Source organism: Ranitomeya imitator, chromosome 6 (assembly GCF_032444005.1).
Source record: "Ranitomeya imitator isolate aRanImi1 chromosome 6, aRanImi1.pri, whole genome shotgun sequence".
Classification (NCBI taxonomy): Eukaryota; Metazoa; Chordata; class Amphibia; order Anura; family Dendrobatidae; genus Ranitomeya; species Ranitomeya imitator.
Genome location: NC_091287.1, coordinates 239415476 through 239434444, shown reverse-complemented (window position 1 = coordinate 239434444; position 18969 = coordinate 239415476). Strand labels below are relative to the sequence as shown.

Genomic DNA, 18969 nt, shown 5'->3' with positions numbered 1-18969 from the left:
GAGCCATGAAAAAAAAAAAAAAATTATTTTCTCAAAAATGATCTTTTAGCCTGCAATTTTTTATTTTCCCAAGGGTAACAGGAGAAATTTGACCCCAAAAGTTGTTGTCCAGTTTCTCCTGAGTACGCTGATACCCAATATGTGGGGGTAAATCACTGTTTGGGCACATGCCGGGGCTCGGAAGTGAAGTAGTGACGTTTTGAAATGCAGACTTTGATGGAATGCTCTGTGGGCGTCACGTTGCGTTTGCAGAGCCCCTGATGTGGCTTAACAGTAGAAACCCCCCACAAGTGACCCCATTTTGGAAACTAGACCCCCAAAGGAACTTATCTAGATGTGTGGTGAGCACTTTGAACCCCCAAGTGCTTCATAGAAGTTTATAATGCAGAGCCGTGAAAATAATAAATACGTTTTCTTTCCTCAAAAATAATTATTTAGCCCAGAATTTTTTATTTTCCCAAGGGTTACAGAAGAAACTGGACCCCAAAAGTTGTTGTCCAGTTTCTCCTGAGTACGCTGATACCCCATATGTGGGGGTAAACCACTGTTTGGGCACATGCCGAGGCTCGGAAATGAAGTAGTGACGTTTTGAAATGCAGACTTTGATGGAATGCTCTGTGGGCGTCACGTTGCGTTTGCAGAGCCCCTGATGTGGCTTACCAGTAGAAACCCCCCACAAGTGACCGCATTTTGGAAACTAGACCCCGAAAGGAACTTATCTAGATGTGTGGTGAGCACTTTGAACCCCCAAGCGCTTCATAGAAGTTTATAATGCAGAGCCGTGAAAATAATAAATACGTTTTCTTTCCTCAAAAATAATTATTTAGCCCAGAATTTTTTAATTTTCCCAAGGGTAACAGGAGAAATTTGACCCCAATATTTGTTGTCCAGTTTCTCCTGAGTATGGTGATACCCCATATGTGGGGGTAAACTACTGTTTGGGCACATGCCGGGGCTTGGAATTGAAGTAGTGACGTTTTGAAATGCAGACTTTGATGGAATGCTCTGCGGGCGTCACGTTGCGTTTGCAGAGCCCCTGATGTGCCTAAACAGTAGAAACCCCCCACAAGTGACCCCATTTTGGAAACTAGACCCCGAAAGGAACTTATCTAGATGTGTGGTGAGCACTTTGAACCCCCAAGTGCTTCATAGAAGTTTATAATGCAGAGCCGTGAAAATAATAAATACGTTTTCTTTCCTCAAAAATAATTATTTAGCCCAGAATTTTTTATTTTCCCAAGGGTTACAGGAGAAATTGGACCCCAAAAGTTGTTGTCCAGTTTCTCCTGAGTACGCTGATACCCCATGAGTGGGGGTAAACCACTGTTTGGGCACACGTCGGGGCTCAGAAGGGAAGTAGTGACTTTTGAAATGCAGACTTTGATGGAATGGTCTGCGGGTGTCATGTTGCGTTTGCAGAGCCCCTGGTGTGCCTAAACAGTAGAAACCCCCACAAGTGACCCCATTTTAGAAATTAGACCCCCCAAGGAACTTATCTAGATATGTGGTGAGCACTTTGAACCCCCAAGTGCTTCACAGACGTTTACAACGCAGAGCCGTGAAAATAAAAAATCATTTTTCTTTCCTCAAAAATTATGTTTTAGCAAGCATTTTTTTTGATTCACAAGGGTAACAGGAGAAATTGGACCCCAGTAATTGTTGCGCAGTTTGTCCTGAGTATGCTGGTACCCCATATGTGGGGGTAAACCACTGTTTGGGCACACGTCAGGGCTCGGAAGTGAGGGAGCACCATTTGACTTTTTGAATACGAGATTGGCTGGAATCAATGGTGGCGCCATGTTGCGTTTGGAGACCCCTGATGTGCCTAAACAGTGGTAACCCCTCAATTCTACCTCCAACACTAACCCCAACACACCCCTAACCCTAATCCCAACTGTAGCCATAACCCTAAACACAACCCTAACCGCAACACACCACTAACCACAACCCTAACCCCAACACACCCCTAACCATAACCACAACCCTAATTCCAACCCTAACCCTAAGGCTATGTGCCCACGTTGCGGATTCGTGTGAGATATTTTCGCACCATTTTTGAAAAATCCGCGGGTAAAAGGCACTGCGTTTTACCTGCGGATTTTCCGCGGATTTCCAGTGTTTTTTGTGCGGATTTCACCTGCGGATTCCTATTGAGGAACAGGTGTAAAACGCTGCGGAATCCGCACAAAGAATTGACATGCTGCGGAAAATACAACGCAGCGTTTCCGCGTGGTATTTTCTGCACCATGGGCACAGCGGATTTGGTTTCCATATGTTTACATGGTACTGTAAACCTGATGGAACACTGCTGCGAATCCGCAGCCAAATCCGCACCGTGTGCACATAGCCTAATTCTAAAGGTATGTGCACACGCTGCGGAAAACGCTGCGGATCCGCAGCAGTTTCCCATGAGTTTACAGTTCAATGTAAACCTACGGGAAACAAAAATCGCTGTGCCCATGCTGCGGAAAAACTGCACGGAAACGCAGCGGTTTACATTCCGCAGCATGTCACTTCTTTGTGCGGATTCCGCAGCGGTTTTACAACTGCTCATTTAGAAAATCGCAGTTGTAAAACCGCAGTGAAATGCGGAGAAAAATCGCGGTAAATCCGCCATAAATCCGCAGCGGTTTAGCACTGCGGATTTATCAAATCCGCAGCGGAAAAATCCGCAGAGGACCAGAATACGTGTGCACATACCGAAACCCTAACCCTAGCCCTAACCCTAACCCTACCCCTACCCCTAGCCCTAACCCTAACCCTACCCCTACCCCTACCCCTAGCCCTAACCCTAACCCTACCCCTAGCCCTAACCCTAACCCTAGCCCTAACCCTACCCCTAACCCTAACCCTACCCCTAACCCTACCCCTACCCCTAACCCTAACCCTATTCTAACATTAGTGGAAAAAAAAAAATTTCTTTATTTTTTTATTGTCCCTACCTATGGGGGTGACAAAGGGGGGGGGTCATTTATTATTTTTTTTATTTTGATCACTGAGATAGATTATATCTCAGTGATCAAAATGCACTTTGGAACGAATCTGCCGGCCGGCAGATTCGGCGGGCGCACTGCGCATGCGCCCGCCATTTTGGAAGATGGCGGCGCCCAGGGAGAAGACGGATGGGACCCCGGATGGATCGGTAAGTATGATGGGGTGGGGGGGGGACCACGGGGGGGGGGATCGGAGCACGGGGGGGGAATCGGAGTGCGGGAGGGGTGGAACGGAGCACGGGGGGCGTGGAACGGAGCACGGGGGGCTGGAATGGAGCACGGGGGGGTGGAACGGAGCACCGGGGGGGGTGGATCGGAGTGCAGGGGGGGTGATTGGAGCACGGGGGGGTGATTGGAGCACGGGGGGAGCGGACAAGAGCACGGGGGGGGAGCGGAGCACTGGACGGAGGGGAGCCGGAGCAGTGTACCGGCCAGATCGGAGGGCTGGGGGGGCGATCGGAGGGGTGGGGTGGGGGCACACTAGTATTTCCAGCCATGGCCGATGATATTTCAGCATCGGCCATGGCTGGATTGTAATATTTCACCCGTTATAATGGGTGAAATATTACAAATCGCTCTGATTGGCAGTTTCACTTTCAACAGCCAATCAGAGCGATCGTAGCCACGAGGGGGTGAAGCCACCCCCCCTGGGCTAAACTACCACTCCCCCTGTCCCTGCAGATCGGGTGAAATGGGAGTTAACCCTTTCACCCGATCTGCAGGGACGCGATCTTTCCATGACGCCGCATAGGCGTCATGTGTCGGAATGGCACCGACTTTCATGACGCCTACATGGCGTCAAAGGTCGGGAAGGGGTTAAAGTCAGTTACGACGACAAACTGCAGCTCGGTGGAGATCCTGATGAGGATGACCTGCTTCCCTCAGATGATTTCTGACAGTTTACGCAGAAATTCTTTGGTTATGCACACAAATTGAAGATACTGGATGTTGAGGTCTGGGCAGGTGTAATGCAAAATTCTCTGAAATGCCTTTGGAGACAGCTTGTGGTAGAGAATTTAACATTCAATACACGGTTAACAGCTCTATTGGACATTCCTGCAGTCAGAATCCCAGTTGCACACTCAAAACTTGCGACATCTGTGGCATTGTGCTGTGTGAACAAACAGCACATTTTAGAATGGCTTTTTATTGTGGCCACCCTAAGGCACATCTGTGCAATAATCATGTTGTCTAATCAATATCTTAATATGCCACACCTGTGAGGTGGATAGATTATCTTGGCAAAGATGAAGTGCTCACTAACACAGGTCTAGCCAAATTTGTGAACAATATTTGAAAGAAAAAGGTCTTTTGTGTAGGTAGAAAAAATGAAAATGAAAAATGGGAGCAAAAACAGAAGTGTCACATTTATATTTTTGTTCAGTGAATATCTTTGATTTGTACATGCATGTATACACATTTCATGTTTCCGTATGTGAATTTGCAGGAATTACCTGGATGAGGGAAGACCCATTCCTGGATATTATGCTACTGGAGATTAATATTTGCCCTACTGATAAATTTTGATTGAGATATTTTTTAATTGCATTCTTTTCCCTTCCTCTAACACTAAATGAACTAAAGTTTGAACTAAATTAACTTTTTTAAACTTATGAACTTTGTTAGTGTATTATCTTACTGGCAAACTTTATCATTTGGTGTTTGGAAATGGAGTCCTGTGTAAGTAAAGAATTGATAAAGTAGATTTAATGAAAGCTTGTCATTGGATTATTAGGTCTATTTATTTAAGAAGACATTAAAAGATCATTGTCAAACCCAAATAAGTAAAAATTACAGGAATTTAAATTGGTCTGAACATACATCTTTTGAGGTGTATGTTCCAGCATCTTTACAGAAGTCTAGTTAAATCGCAAGTAAGAGAGAAAGAGCTAGTTTGTCCCCATCATCTCTTTAATGGTGTGTCAGCTAGTTTGGATAAACTGATATCATTCATACCCAGCCCTTTTTTTTATTTGAATATGAAAACTTAGTTGGGCTTCATGTTTACAATTTTCTATAAATATTATAATATCCCACAAATACTAACCATATAAAAAATACAATAGTTGCAGGGGTTATCCTTGACTTTCTTTTTTGGTTCTGTGGTTGAGAACTTACCTGCATGTAATTACTAAGTACCTGCTTGCTCTGTCCTGTATTCTGGCGTAGGCAGCAATTCTCTGGCTTCATTTGACCTCACGTCAGAGTAGCTCTTTCTCCTCTGTCGAGATGGCATGACTACCGATGTTCTGTTAATTGACAGCCAACTCTTCATAGTTAGAGAGCGTAGAGCTGGCTATCAGTCAGCATGACAATGGCAGTAACACGCATTCAACAGAGCAGAGTGGAAGAGAAGAAGCTGCTCTATTGATGTGGCATCGTAAGGAAGCAGGAGAACCACAGACACGGGTTGTCTGCGATTGCTCTGAATGAGAACAGATTGTTTCAGGGCAGAACAGGCAGAAGTTAGCAACTATATACTAGTAAGTTCATAGCCTCACCCCCCCCAAAAAAAAAAAAAATCCCCAAATCATCCAAAACCCCTTTAAAGTTCTATTTCAGACATGTACAGTAACTTTAGCTGGAGCAAGTTTCAACTGTTCTCATCTATAAGAAATGTATTATGTTCAACAGTAAGACAGTGTAAAAATGATTTACCCAAATGGCGTCTCATCTGAAAGAATTGCAATCGTACCATATTGAGTATTGTCAGAACGTAGGTGGTGATGTTTCCATGACCATGATTTTGCATCATTTTCTTGTCAACAACTACAAGAGTTTCCACGTTTAATGGTTTGTTCCGTAGTGGCTTTATCACAGACCGTTTGACCTTTCTTGGGTATTTGTATTCATCAGGTAAAATGTAAATGTCTTCTTTGGGAGGCTTAGGCATGTCTGAGTGAAAAAAAGTTTACAAAATAAATTATACATGAGCTTCATATTAGAGTAGTTTTAATTAGAAAATAATTATCCTCACATATTTGTTCAAACTCAGCAGATTCGATTGGAATATATGTTTTCACTCCTACCACATATGTAGAAATTATCAGTTAAAGAAGACGTCTGCTAAAATATTAAAACTTGCAAGTGAAGAAGGAAAACCGCTCACAGGAGTGCTCCTGTGACCGGTTTTCCTTCTTCACTTGCAAGCAACTTCCCCCGCTGGGGGTATCCGGCTGGAGCTGCGGAGATTCGGGTGCCTATCTTCCCCTTCTTGGGACTCCTCATAGCGCTCCACTCACAAACCGCTAATCATTGTTACAACATATTAAAACTGGCATGTTTTAGAAAACTGGAAGTAACAGCAAGAGCTAAAGTTTGGGGTGGAAGTTAAAAACACATATTTACCAAAGTGACAATTTAAGACTTAAAGTAGTTTTTCCCGATTTTTAGATATTGCACAAAAAGTATGCAATATTCTAAAGTAATTAAATAACATTATTTATGAGAAATTATCATGTTCCGCCCATCAATGATGTGACCATTGCAGCCATTAGGTCATCTTCGTGGTTATGTGCCATATAAATATTCCTATCAAGAACAGTGACTGACTGCAGTGGTCACATGACTGTTGGATATATATGCACTGTGCATGAGCACCCTGGAATTATTGAATTTATTACCTGCACTATTGATGTACATGTAAAAAACGTTGCTGTTGTATGGGGCGTCATCACAGAACAAATGTAAAAAATTGTGACTAATGCTTTTCATTATTTAAGAACATTACTCACAATCTGTACTATTTGCAAAAATCCGTGAAAACCCCTTTAAAGAATACAGTATATTCTAGTTGGTGCAAATTTATTCATACACTGCATGCCATCTGCCATGACAGTGGTCTGTTGCCAATGGACAAGGGAAGGAGCACCACCTCCTACCTGGTGTTATCTGCAGCTCTTCTTTTGATTAGCTAGTCTAGTGCAACGCCACACCAGGCCGGTTAAATAAAAGAAGAGCCGCGGATGCTGGCAGTTAAGCGGCAGTACTTTCTCAACCATCCAGAAGCCACAGATCGGTGTCATTGCCAATGGAGTGGGACATACAAAAAATGTCGTACCAACTTTAATATATACTTATTTTTTACTATTGCATTTTAAAACATGTAACCCTTTTGTTTTTCTGTTGTAGCACAAGGACAAATAGTGTTTGTGTACTGCATATTCACTTTCATGGCATCCACTATGCAACATAAAATACATGTTTTCTACTAGAATACAGTGGAAAGTTTATACCCTCTGGTAATAAAATGTCCATTAATGAAAATAAACCATGGTGGTTAAATTGCACAGCACAAAAGTTTAAGACAAAAACAAAGAGCATTTAAAACCTTTAACTCCAGGGCAATAAAGATCTCAATAGAATATGCCAAAAATAAATCAAACCAACAAAGTTAGCTACAGAGAAGCAAATCATCAGCAACATTAAAATAACCCCCTCCAACCCCCCCTCAGTTTTTTTTAATGAGCAAAATAAATGCTGACAAACCCCCGAACCAGATACCATTGATCCACGGATATCTAGAGAGTTGAGCTCAGTAATTGGCTTCTTAGACACTCTTGTAACAGAGTCTGTGCCACAAGGTTGGAGGAAGACTGAAGTGACACCGATATTTAAGAAAGGTAGATTAAGGTAACTACTCTCGGATTTGACATCAGTGGTGTGCAAAGGTTGAGGTCATTATAAGAGAAAATCTGCAAAAGTGTAGGACTGTCTCAATCAGCGTCACTGTGAAGTGGTTGGATGGATTTGATCAAAACACATGTTAACTAAGTACCCTATATCGTATTCATGCACTATTGCTGTTTATTTATTTACTGCAGGGTATTCATTCATTATGTTTCTGTTTTCTTTTTTTTATCTATTGTTGAATGACTTTATAAATAGTTTTGACTAGGGTTGAGCGAAACGGGTCGTTCATTTTCAAAAGTCGCCGACTTTTAGCAAAGTCGTGTTTCATGAAACCCGATCCGACCCCTGTGCGGGGTCGGCCATGCGGTACGCGACTTTCGCGCCAAAGTCGCGTTTCAATGACGCGAAAAGCGCCATTTCTCAGCCAATGAAGGTAAACGCAGAGTGTGGGCAGCGTGATGACATAGGTCCTGGTCCCCACCATCTTAGAGAAGGGCATTGCAGTGATTGGCTTGCTGTCTGCGGCGTCACAGGGGCTATAAAGGGGAGTTCCCGCCGACCGCCATGTTACTGCTGCTGATCTGAGCTTAGGGAGAGGTTGCTGCCGCTTCGTCAGAAGCAGGGATAGCGTTAGGCAGGGTCCATTAACCACCAAACCGCTTGTGCTGTAGCGATTTCCACTGCCCAACACCACCTTCGGTGTGCAGGGACAGTGGAAGCTACATTTTTTTTTTCCTCAGCGCTGTAGCTCATTGGGCTGCCCTAGAAGGCTCCCTGATAGCTGCATTGCTGTGTGTACGCCACTGTGCAAACCAACTGCTTTTTTCAAAGCACAAATCCTCTTGTTCCTTCCTTTCTGCACAGCTATCTTTTTTGTTTGTCCACACTTTTTATTTAATTTGTGCATCAGTCCACTCCTTATTGCTGCCTGCCATACCTGGCTGAGATTACTGCAGGGAGATAGTAATTGAAGGACACTCCCTGTTTTTTTTTTTTTTTTTGTGGGAGATTAAGATTAACATTTCTGCTAGAGTGCCATCCCTGTCTGTGTCATCTCTCACTCAGTGGGCCATAGAAAGCCTATTTATTTTTTTGCTTGATTTGGGTTATAAAATCTACCTGAAGAAATCACTACATCAATCAGTGGGAGAAAAATATTGGCCTCAGGGCTTGTGTGCCACTCTTGACTCCTGTGTGTGCCATCTCTCACTCAGTGGGCCATAGAAAGCCTATTTATTTTTTTGCTTGATTTTGGTTCTAAAATCTACCTGAAAAAATCACTACATCAATCAGTGGGAGAAAAATATTGGCCTCAGGGCTTGTGTGCCACTCCTGACTCCTGTGTGCATCATCACTCACTCAGTGGGCCATAGAAAGCCCATTTTTTTTTTTTTTGCTTTATTTGGGTTCTAAATTCTACCTGAAAAAATCAATAAATCAATCAGTGGGAGATTAATATTGGCCTTTGGGCTTGTGTGCCAGTCCTAAGCGTGCCATCTCTCTCTCTCAGATAGTGGGCCATAGAAAGCCTATTTTTTTTTTTTTTATTGGGTTTATAAATTTTCCCTGGAACCAAAAAAAAAAAAGTGGGAGATTAATATTGGCCTCTGGGCTTGTGTGCCAGTCCTGAGCGTGCCATCTCTCTCACAAATAGTGGGCCATAGAAAGCCTATTTATTTTTTTGCTTGATTTGGGTTCTAAAATGTACCTGAAAAAATCACTACATCAATCAGTGGGAGAAAAATATTGGCCTCAGGGCTTGTGTGCCACTCCTGACTCCTGTGTGCGTCATCACTCACTCAGTGGGCCATAGAAAGCCCATTTTTTTTTTTTTTGCTTTATTTGGGTTCTAAATTCTACCTGAAAAAATCAATAAATCAATCAGTGGGAGATTAATATTGGCCTTTGGGCTTGTGTGCCAGTCCTAAGCGTGCCATCTCTCTCTCTCAGATAGTGGGCCATAGAAAGCCTATTTATTTATTTTTTTTTTTATTGGGTTTATAAATTTTCCCTGGAAAAAAAAAAAAAGTGGGAGATTAATATTGGCCTCTGGGCTTGTGTGCCAGTCCTGAGCGTGCCATCTCTCTCACAAATAGTGGGCCATAGAATGCCTATTTATTTTTTTTTTTTTGGTTTTATAAATTCTCCCTTAAAAAAAAAGGGAGATTAATATTGGCCTTTGGGCTTGTGTGTCAGTCCTAAGCGTGCCATCTCTCTCTGTCTCTCAGATAGTGGGCCATAGAAAGCCTATTTATTATTTTTTTTATTGGGTTTATAAATTTTCCCTGGAACAAAAAAAAAAAAGTGGGAGATAAATATTGGCCTCTGGGCTTGTGTGCCACTCCTGACTCCTGTGTGCGTCATCTCTCACTCAGTGGGCCATAGAAAGCCTTTTTTTGTTTTATTTGTTTTCTAAATTCTCCCTGAAAAAATCATTTTATTTTATTTGGTTTCTAAATTCTTCCTGAAAAAATCATTTTATTCTATTATTTTTTTTTCCTAAAGTCTCCTTGAAAAAAAAAACAAATCAGTGGGAGATTAATATTGCCCTTTCTGCTTGTGTGCCAGTCTTGACTCCTGGGTGTGCCATCTCTCTCTCTCTCCAATTGTGGGCCGTAGAAAGCCTATTATTTTTTTAGCTTGATTTGGGTTCCAAAATCTACCTGAAAAAATCACTACATCAATCAGTGGGAGATAAATATTGGCCTCTGGGCATGTGTGCCACTCCTGACTCCTGTGTGCGTCATCTCTCACTCAGTGGGCCATAGAAAGCCTTTTTTTGTTTTATTTGTTTTCTAAATTCTCCCTGAAAAAATCATTTTATTTTATTTGGTTTCTAAATTCTTCCTGAAAAAATCATTTTATTCTATTATTTTTTTTTCCTAAAGTCTCCCTGAAAAAAAAAACAAAAAAAAACAAATCAGTGGGAGATTAATATTGCCCTTTCTGCTTGTGTGCCAGTCTTGACTCCTGGGTGTGCCATCTCTCTCTCTCTCTCCAATTGTGGGCCATAGAAAGCCTATTATTATTTTAGCTTGATTTGGGTTCCAAAATCTACCTGAAAAAATCACTACATCAATCAGTGGGAGATAAATATTGGCCTCTGGGCTTGTGTGCCACTCCTGACTCCTGTGTGCGTCATCTCTCACTCAGTGGGCCATAGAAAGCCTTTTTTTGTTTTATTTGTTTTCTAAATTCTCCCTGAAAAAATCATTTTATTTTATTTGGTTTCTAAATTCTTCCTGAAAAAATCATTTTATTATATTATTTTTTTTTCCTAAAGTCTCCCTGAAAAAAAAAAAAAAAAAAAAAAAAATCAGTGGGAGATTAATATTGCCCTTTCTGCTTGTGTGCCAGTCTTGACTCCTGGGTGTGCCATCTCTCTCTCTCTCTCCAATTGTGGGCCATAGAAAGCCTATAATTTTTTTAGCTTGATTTGGGTTCCAAAATCTACCTGAAAAAATCACTACATCAATCAGTGGGAGATAAATATTGGCTTCTGGGCTTGTGTGCCACTCCTGACTCCTGTGTGCGTCATCTCTCACTCAGTGGGCCATAGAAAGCCTTTTTTTGTTTTATTTGTTTTCTAAATTCTCCGTGAAAAAATCATTTTATTTTATTTGGTTTCTAAATTCTTCCTGAAAAAATCATTTTATTCTATTATTTTTTTTCCTAAAGTCTCCCTGAAAAAAAACAAAAACAAAACAAATCAGTGGGAGATAAATATTGCCCTTTCTGCTTGTGTGCCAGTCTTGACTCCTGGGTGTGCCATCTCTCTCTCTCTCTCCAATTGTGGGCCATAGAAAGCCTATTATTTTTTTAGCTTGATTTGGGTTCCAAAATCTACCTGAAAAAAATCACTACATCAATCATTGGGAGAACAATATTGGCCTCTGGGCTTGTGTGCCACTCCTGACTCCTGTGTGCGTCATCTCTCACTCCGTGGGCCATAGAAAGCCTATTTTTTCTTTTATTTGTTTTCTAAATTCTCCCTGAAAAAATCATTTTATTTGGTTTCTAAATTCTTCCTGAAAAAATCATTTTATTCTATTATTTTTTTTTCCTAAAGTCTCCCTGAAAAAAAAAAAATCAAATCAGTGGGAGATTAATATTGCCCTTTCTGCTTGTGTGCCAGTCTTGACTCCTGGGTGTGCCATCTCTCTCTCTCTCTCTCCAATTGTGGGCCATAGAAAGCCTATTATTTTTTTAGCTTGATTTGGGTTCCAAAATCTACCTGAAAAAATCACTACATCAATCAGTGGGAGATAAATATTGGCCTCTGGGCTTGTGTGCCACTCCTGACTCCTGTGTGCGTCATCTCTCACTCAGTGGGCCATAGTAAGCCTTTTTTTGTTTTATTTGTTTTCTAAATTCTCCCTGAAAAAATCAATTTATTTTATTTGGTTTCTAAATTCTTCCTGAAAAAATCATTTTATTCTATTATTTTTTTTTCCTAAAGTCTCCCTGAAAAAAAAAAAAAAATCAAATCAGTGGGAGATTAATATTTACATTTGTGCTTCAGTGACAGTCCTGCGTGTGTGGCATCTCTCTCATTTGTTGCCACCAACAACAGAGTGTGTAACATTGTGCCTGATTTTCGTTGTGGTCTCACTCACCTGTAAAGGGGTAGCTAAATCATACTGAAGTTATAGCTCACCGTGTAAGTTGTGTGACAGCAACAAATACCGTTAGTTTGGTTACGTTTTTAAAACAATGAGGAAGTCTGGTGGAAGAGGTCGTGGCCGGGGGCGTTCATTGTCAGCTGGTAATGAGGGTAGTGGTAGTGGTGGAGCATCAGCTGGTCGTGGGAAAAAAAATATTGCACCTAAGTCTGGAGCTGTGGAGCCAGGTTCGTCGTCTGGCTACACAAGGCCTCGAACGCTCTCTTTTCTGGGAGTAGGAAAACCGCTTTTAAAGCCGGAGCAGCAAGAGCAAGTTTTGGCTTATCTTGCTGACTCAGCCTCTAGCTCTTTTGCCTCCTCTCGTGAAACTGGTAAATGTCAAAGCAGCGCGTCGTTAGTGGATGTTCACGGTCAGGGACAAGTCGCTTCCTTGTCCTCTTCAGCAAAAACAACAACAGAGAAGAATGCAGCAGGTGACACAACGGGTTACTCCATGGAGCTCTTTACACATACCGTCCCTGGCTTAGAAAGTGAAGCAGTTAACAGTCCATGCCCATTACAAGTTGAATCTGACATGGAGTGCACTGATGCAAAGCCACAGCCAGACTACTATGCTGGTCCTTTGACTCAGACCACAACATTGCCCTCGCAGGGTGCTGATCAAGAATCAGACCCTGATGAGACTATGTTGCCCCATCACGAACGCTATACCACCGACCGACACGGTGACACAGAAGAAGTTGCACACGAGCTACAAGAAGAGGTAATAGATGACCCAGTTCTTGACCCCGATTGGCAGCCATTGTGGGAACAGGGTGCAGGCGGCAGCAGTTCTGAAGCGGAGGAGGAGGGGCCGCAGCAGGCATCAACATCGCAACAGGTTCCATCTGCCGGGCCCGTATCTTGCCCAAAACGCGTGGCAAAGCCAAAACCTGTTGGAGGACAGCGTGGCCATCCGGTTAAAGCTCAGTCTGCAATGCCTGAAAAGGTATCCGATGCTAGAAAGAGTGCAGTCTGGCATTTTTTTAAACAACATCCAATTGATCAGCGCAAAGTCATCTGTCAAAAATGTTCAACTACCTTAAGCAGAGGACAGAATCTGAAAAGTCTCAATACAAGTTGCATGCATAGACATTTAACCACCATGCATTTGCAAGCCTGGACTAACTACCAAACATCCCTTAAGGTTGTAGCACCCTCGGCCAATGAAGCTAGTCAGCAACGCAACATCCCTTCCGGCAGTGTAGGGCCACCATTTTCCGCACCACCTGCAGTATCTGTGCAGGTTTCTTTGCCAGGCCAAAGCAGTCAGGGTCAGGGAATCACCAGTTTCGTAGTAGGAAACACTGCATCTATGGCACCGGTGGCAACAATACCATCTCCCACCGTCTCTCAGTCTGCCATGTCCACCGGCACCCCCGCTAGTTCCACGATCTCCAGCTCTCCAGTCCAGCTCACCCTACATGAGACTATGGTTAGAAAAAGGAAGTACTTAGCCTCGCATCCGCGTACACAGGGTTTGAACGCACACATAGCTAGACTAATCTCTTTAGAGATGATGCCCTACCGGTTAGTTGAAAGCGAAGCTTTCAAAGCCCTGATGGACTACGCTGTACCACGCTACGAGCTACCCAGTCGACACTTTTTTTTCCAGAAAAGCCATCCCAGCCCTCCACCAGCATGTTAAAGAGCGCATCGTCCATGCACTCAGGCAATCTGTGAGCACAAAGGTGCACCTGACAACAGATGCATGGACCAGTAGGCATGGCCAGGGACGTTACGTGTCCATCACGGCACACTGGGTAAATGTGGTGGATGCAGGGTCCACAGGGGACAGCAAGTTTGGGACAGTTCTGCCTAGCCCACGGTCTAGGAAACAATTGGCTGTAGCCGTTCGCACCCCCTCCTCCTCCTCTTCGTCCTCCTGCAGAAGCGAGAGCTCGTCCACAGACCGCAGTCGCACAACCACTCCATCCGCAGCTGCCACTGTTGCACACCAGGTCTCCCATTATGGGGCAGCTACTGGCAAACGTCAGCAGGCTGTATTGGCTATGAAGTGTTTGGGCGACAACAGACACACCACGGAAGTTCTGTCCGAGTTCTTGCAGAAAGAAACGCAGTCGTGGCTGGGCACTATAGATCTTGAGGCAGGCAAGGTAGTGAGTGATAACGGAAGGAATTTCATGGCTGCCATCTCCCTTTCCCAACTGAAACACATTCCTTGCCTGGCTCACACCTTAAACCTGGTGGTGCAGTGCTTCCTGAAAAGTTATCCGGGGTTATCCGACCTGCTCCTCAAAGTGCGTGGACTTTGCTCACATATCCGACGTTCGCCCGTACACTCCAGCCGTATGCAGACCTATCAGCGTTCTTTGAACCTTCCCCAGCATCGCCTAATCATAGACGTTGCAACAAGGTGGAACTCAACACTGCACATGCTTCAGAGACTGTGTGAACAGAGGCGGGCTGTTATGTTTTTGTGGGAGGATACACATACACGGGCAGGCAGTAGGATGGCAGACATGGAGTTGTCAGGTGTGCAGTGGTCGAAGATTCAAGACATGTGTCAAGTCCTTCAGTGTTTTGAGGAATGCACACGGCTGGTTAGTGCAGACGACGCCATAATAAGCATGAGCATCCCCCTAATGCGTCTGCTGATGCAAAGTTTGACGCACATAAAGGATCAGGCGTCTGCAGCTGAGGAAGAGGAAAGCCTTGATGACAGTCAGCCATTGTCTGGCCAGGGCAGTGTACAGGACGAGGTAGCGGGCGAAGAGGAGGAGGAGGACGAGGAGGATGATGGGGATGATTATATTTTTAATGAGGAAGCTTTTCCGGGGCCACTGGAAATTGGTGGCGCGGCAAGGCCGGGTTCTGGTTTTTTGAGGGACACAAGTGACGTGGATTTGCCTGAAACTGCCCCTCAACCAAGCACAACCGCAGATTTGAGAACTGGAACTTTGGCCCACATGGCGGATTATGCCTTACGTATCCTCAAAAGGGACACACGCATAACTAAAATGATGAATGATGACGATTACTAGTTGGCCTGCCTCCTTGATCCTCGCTATAAAGGCAAATTGCAAAATATAATGCCACATGAGAACTTGGAACTAATATTAGCAACCAAACAATCAACTCTTGTTGACCGTTTGCTTCTGGCATTCCCTGCACACAGCGCCCGTGATCGTTCTCACACGAGCTGCAGGGGCCAGCAGACCAGAGGAGTTAGAGGGGCAGAAATCAGAAGTGGCGTTGGCCAGAGGGGTTTTCTGACCAGGTTGTGGAGTGATTTTGCTATGACCGCAGACAGGACAGGTACTGCAGCATCAATTCAAAGTGACAGGAGTGTTATGGCTGGCAATCAGGCAACACAGCGTGCAGTAATCAGCGCACATACAGAGATCTGGCAATAACCAAAAACAATAGGACGAGCTCTGAGACGTGGAATCTCTGTAGACTGCAGTACCTGATCTATCCTCACACAACTATAAGCAGCAGTGGATTGCGCCTATCAACTACCTATGCAACTCGGCACTGCCTGAGGAGCTGACTAGCCTGAAGATAGAAATACAAGCCTGACTTACCTCAGAGAAATACCCCAAAGGAATAGGCAGCCCCCCACATATAATGACTGTTAGCAAGATGAAAAGACAAACGTAGGAATGAAATAGATTCAGCAAAGTGAGGCCCGATATTCTAGACAGAGCGAGGATAGCAAAGAGAACTATGCAGTCTACAAAAAACCCTAAAACGAAAACCACGCAAAGGGGCAAAAAGACCCACCGTGCCGAACTAACAGCACGGCGGTGCACCCCTTTGCTTCTCAGAGCTTCCAGCAAAAGTTAATAGCAAGCTGGACAGAAAAAACAGAAAACAAACTAGAAGCACTTATCTAGCAGAGCAGCAGGCCCAAGGAAAGATGCAGTAGCTCAGATCCAACACTGGAACATTGACAAGGAGCAAGGAAGACAGACTCAGGTGGAGCTAAATAGCAAGGCAGCCAACGAGCTCACCAAAACACCTGAGGGAGGAAGCCCAGAGACTGCAATACCACTTGTGACCACAGAAGTGAACTCAGCCACAGAATTCACAACAGTACCCCCCCCTTGAGGAGGGGTCACCGAACCCTCACCAGAACCCCCAGGCCGACCAGGATGAGCCACATGAAAGGCACGAACAAGATCTGGGGCATGGACATCAGAGGCAAAAACCCAGGAATTATCTTCCTGAGCATAACCCTTCCATTTGACCAGATACTGGAGTTTCCGTCTAGAGACACGAGAATCCAAAATCTTCTCCACAATATACTCCAATTCCCCCTCCACCAAAACAGGGGCAGGAGGCTCCACAGATGGAACCATAGGTGCCACGTATCTCCTCAACAACGACCTATGGAATACATTATGTATGGAAAATGAGTCTGGGAGGGTCAGACGAAAAGACACCGGATTGAGAATCTCAGAAATCCTATACGGACCAATAAAACGAGGTTTAAATTTAGGAGAGGAAACCTTCATAGGAATATGACAAGAAGATAACCAAACCAGATCCCCAACACGAAGTCGGGGTCCCACACGGCGTCTGCGATTAGCGAAAAGCTGAGCCTTCTCCTGGGACAAGGTCAAATTGTCCACTACCTGAGTCCAGATCTGCTGCAACCTGTCCACCACATAATCCACACCAGGACAGTCCGAAGACTCAACCTGTCCTGAAGAGAAACGAGGATGGAACCCAGAATTGCAGAAAAATGGAGAGACCAAGGTAGCCGAGCTGGCCCGATTATTAAGGGCGAACTCAGCCAACGGCAAAAATGACACCCAATCATCCTGGTCAGCGGAAACAAAACATCTCAGATATGTTTCCAAGGTCTGATTGGTTCGTTCGGTCTGGCCATTAGTCTGAGGATGGAAGGCCGAGGAAAAAGATAGGTCAATGCCCATCCTACCACAAAAGGCTCGCCAGAACCTCGAGACAAACTGGGAACCTCTGTCAGAAACAATATTCTCAGGAATGCCATGTAAACGAACCACATGCTGGAAGAACAAAGGCACCAAATCAGAGGAGGAAGGCAATTTAACCAAGGGCACCAGATGGACCATTTTAGAAAAGCGATCACAGACCACCCAAATGACCGACATTTTTTGAGAAACGGGAAGGTCAGAAATGAAATCCATCGAAATATGTGTCCAAGGCCTCTTCGGGACCGGCAAGGGCAAAAGCAACCCACTGGCACGTGAACAGCAGGGCTTAGCCCTAGCACAAATTCCACAGGACTGCACAAAAGCACGCACATCCCGTGACAGAGATGGCCACCAGAAGGATCTAGCAACCAACTCCCTGGTACCAAAGATTCCTGGATGACCGGCCAGCACCGAACAATGAAGTTCAGAGATAACTTTACTAGTCCACCTATCAGGGACGAACAGTTTCTCGGCCGGACAACGATCAGGTTTATTAGCCTGAAATTTCTGCAACACTCTCCGCAAATCAGGGGAGATGGCAGACACAATAACTCCTTCCTTGAGGATACTCGCCGGCTCAGATAACCCCGGAGAGTAGGGCACAAAACTCCTAGACAGAGCATCCGCCTTCACATTTTTAGAGCCCGGAAGGTATGAAATCACAAAATCAAAACGAGCAAAAAATAACGACCAACGGGCCTGTCTAGGATTCAAGCGCTTGGCAGACTCAAGATAAGTAAGGTTCTTATGATCAGTCAAAACCACCACGCGATGCTTAGCACCCTCAAGCCAATGACGCCACTCCTCGAATGCCCACTTCATGGCCAGCAACTCTCGGTTGCCCACATCATAATTACGCTCAGCAGCAGAAAATTTCCTGGAAAAGAAAGCACATGGTTTGAACACTGAGCAACCAGAACCTCTCTGTGACAAAACCGCCCCTGCACCAATCTCAGAAGCATCAACCTCGACCTGGAACGGAAGAGAAACATCAGGTTGACACAACACAGGGGCACAGCAAAAACGACGCTTCAACTCCTGAAAAGCTTCCACGGCAGCAGAAGACCAATTAACCAAATCAGCACCCTTCTTGGTCAAATCGGTCAATGGTCTGGCAATGCTAGAAAAATTACAGATGAAGCGACGATAAAAATTAGCAAAGCCCAGGAATTTCTGCAGACTTTTTAGAGATGTCGGCTGAGTCCAATCCTGGATGGCCTGAACCTTAACCGGATCCATCTCGATAGTAGAAGGGGAAAAGATGAACCCCAAAAATGAAACTTTCTGCACACCGAAGAGACACTTTGATCCCTTCACGAACAAGGAATTAGCACGCAGTACCTGGAAAACCATTCTGACTTGCTTCACATGAGACTCCCAATCATCTGAGAAGATCAAAATGTCATCCAAGTAAACAATCAAGAATTTATCCAGATACTCACGGAAAATGTCATGCATAAAAGACTGAAAAACAGATGGAGCATTGGCAAGTCCGAACGGCATCACCAGATACTCAAAATGACCCTCGGGCGTATTAAATGCCGTTTTCCATTCATCTCCCTGCCTGATTCTCACCAGATTATACGCACCACGAAGATCAATCTTAGTAAACCAACTAGCCCCCTTAATCCGAGCAAACAAGTCAGAAATCAATGGCAAGGGATACTGAAACTTAACAGTGATCTTATTAAGAAGGCGGTAATCAATACACGGTCTTAGCGAACCATCCTTCTTGGCTACAAAAAAGAACCCTGCTCC

The 18969-nt window shown here is 44.3% G+C and overlaps 1 protein-coding gene across 1 annotated transcript in view; it reads right to left on the bottom strand.

Annotated features, from left to right (window-relative positions):
• ADAMTS16 (ADAM metallopeptidase with thrombospondin type 1 motif 16) overlaps positions 1-18969 on the bottom strand; it is a 325150-nt gene that overhangs the window by 226820 nt on the left and 79361 nt on the right. Inside the window, exon 5 of the mRNA XM_069730514.1 lies at positions 5689-5888. Within this exon, the coding sequence (XP_069586615.1) occupies positions 5689-5888 (200 nt within the window). The remainder of the gene's footprint in view (positions 1-5688; positions 5889-18969) is intronic.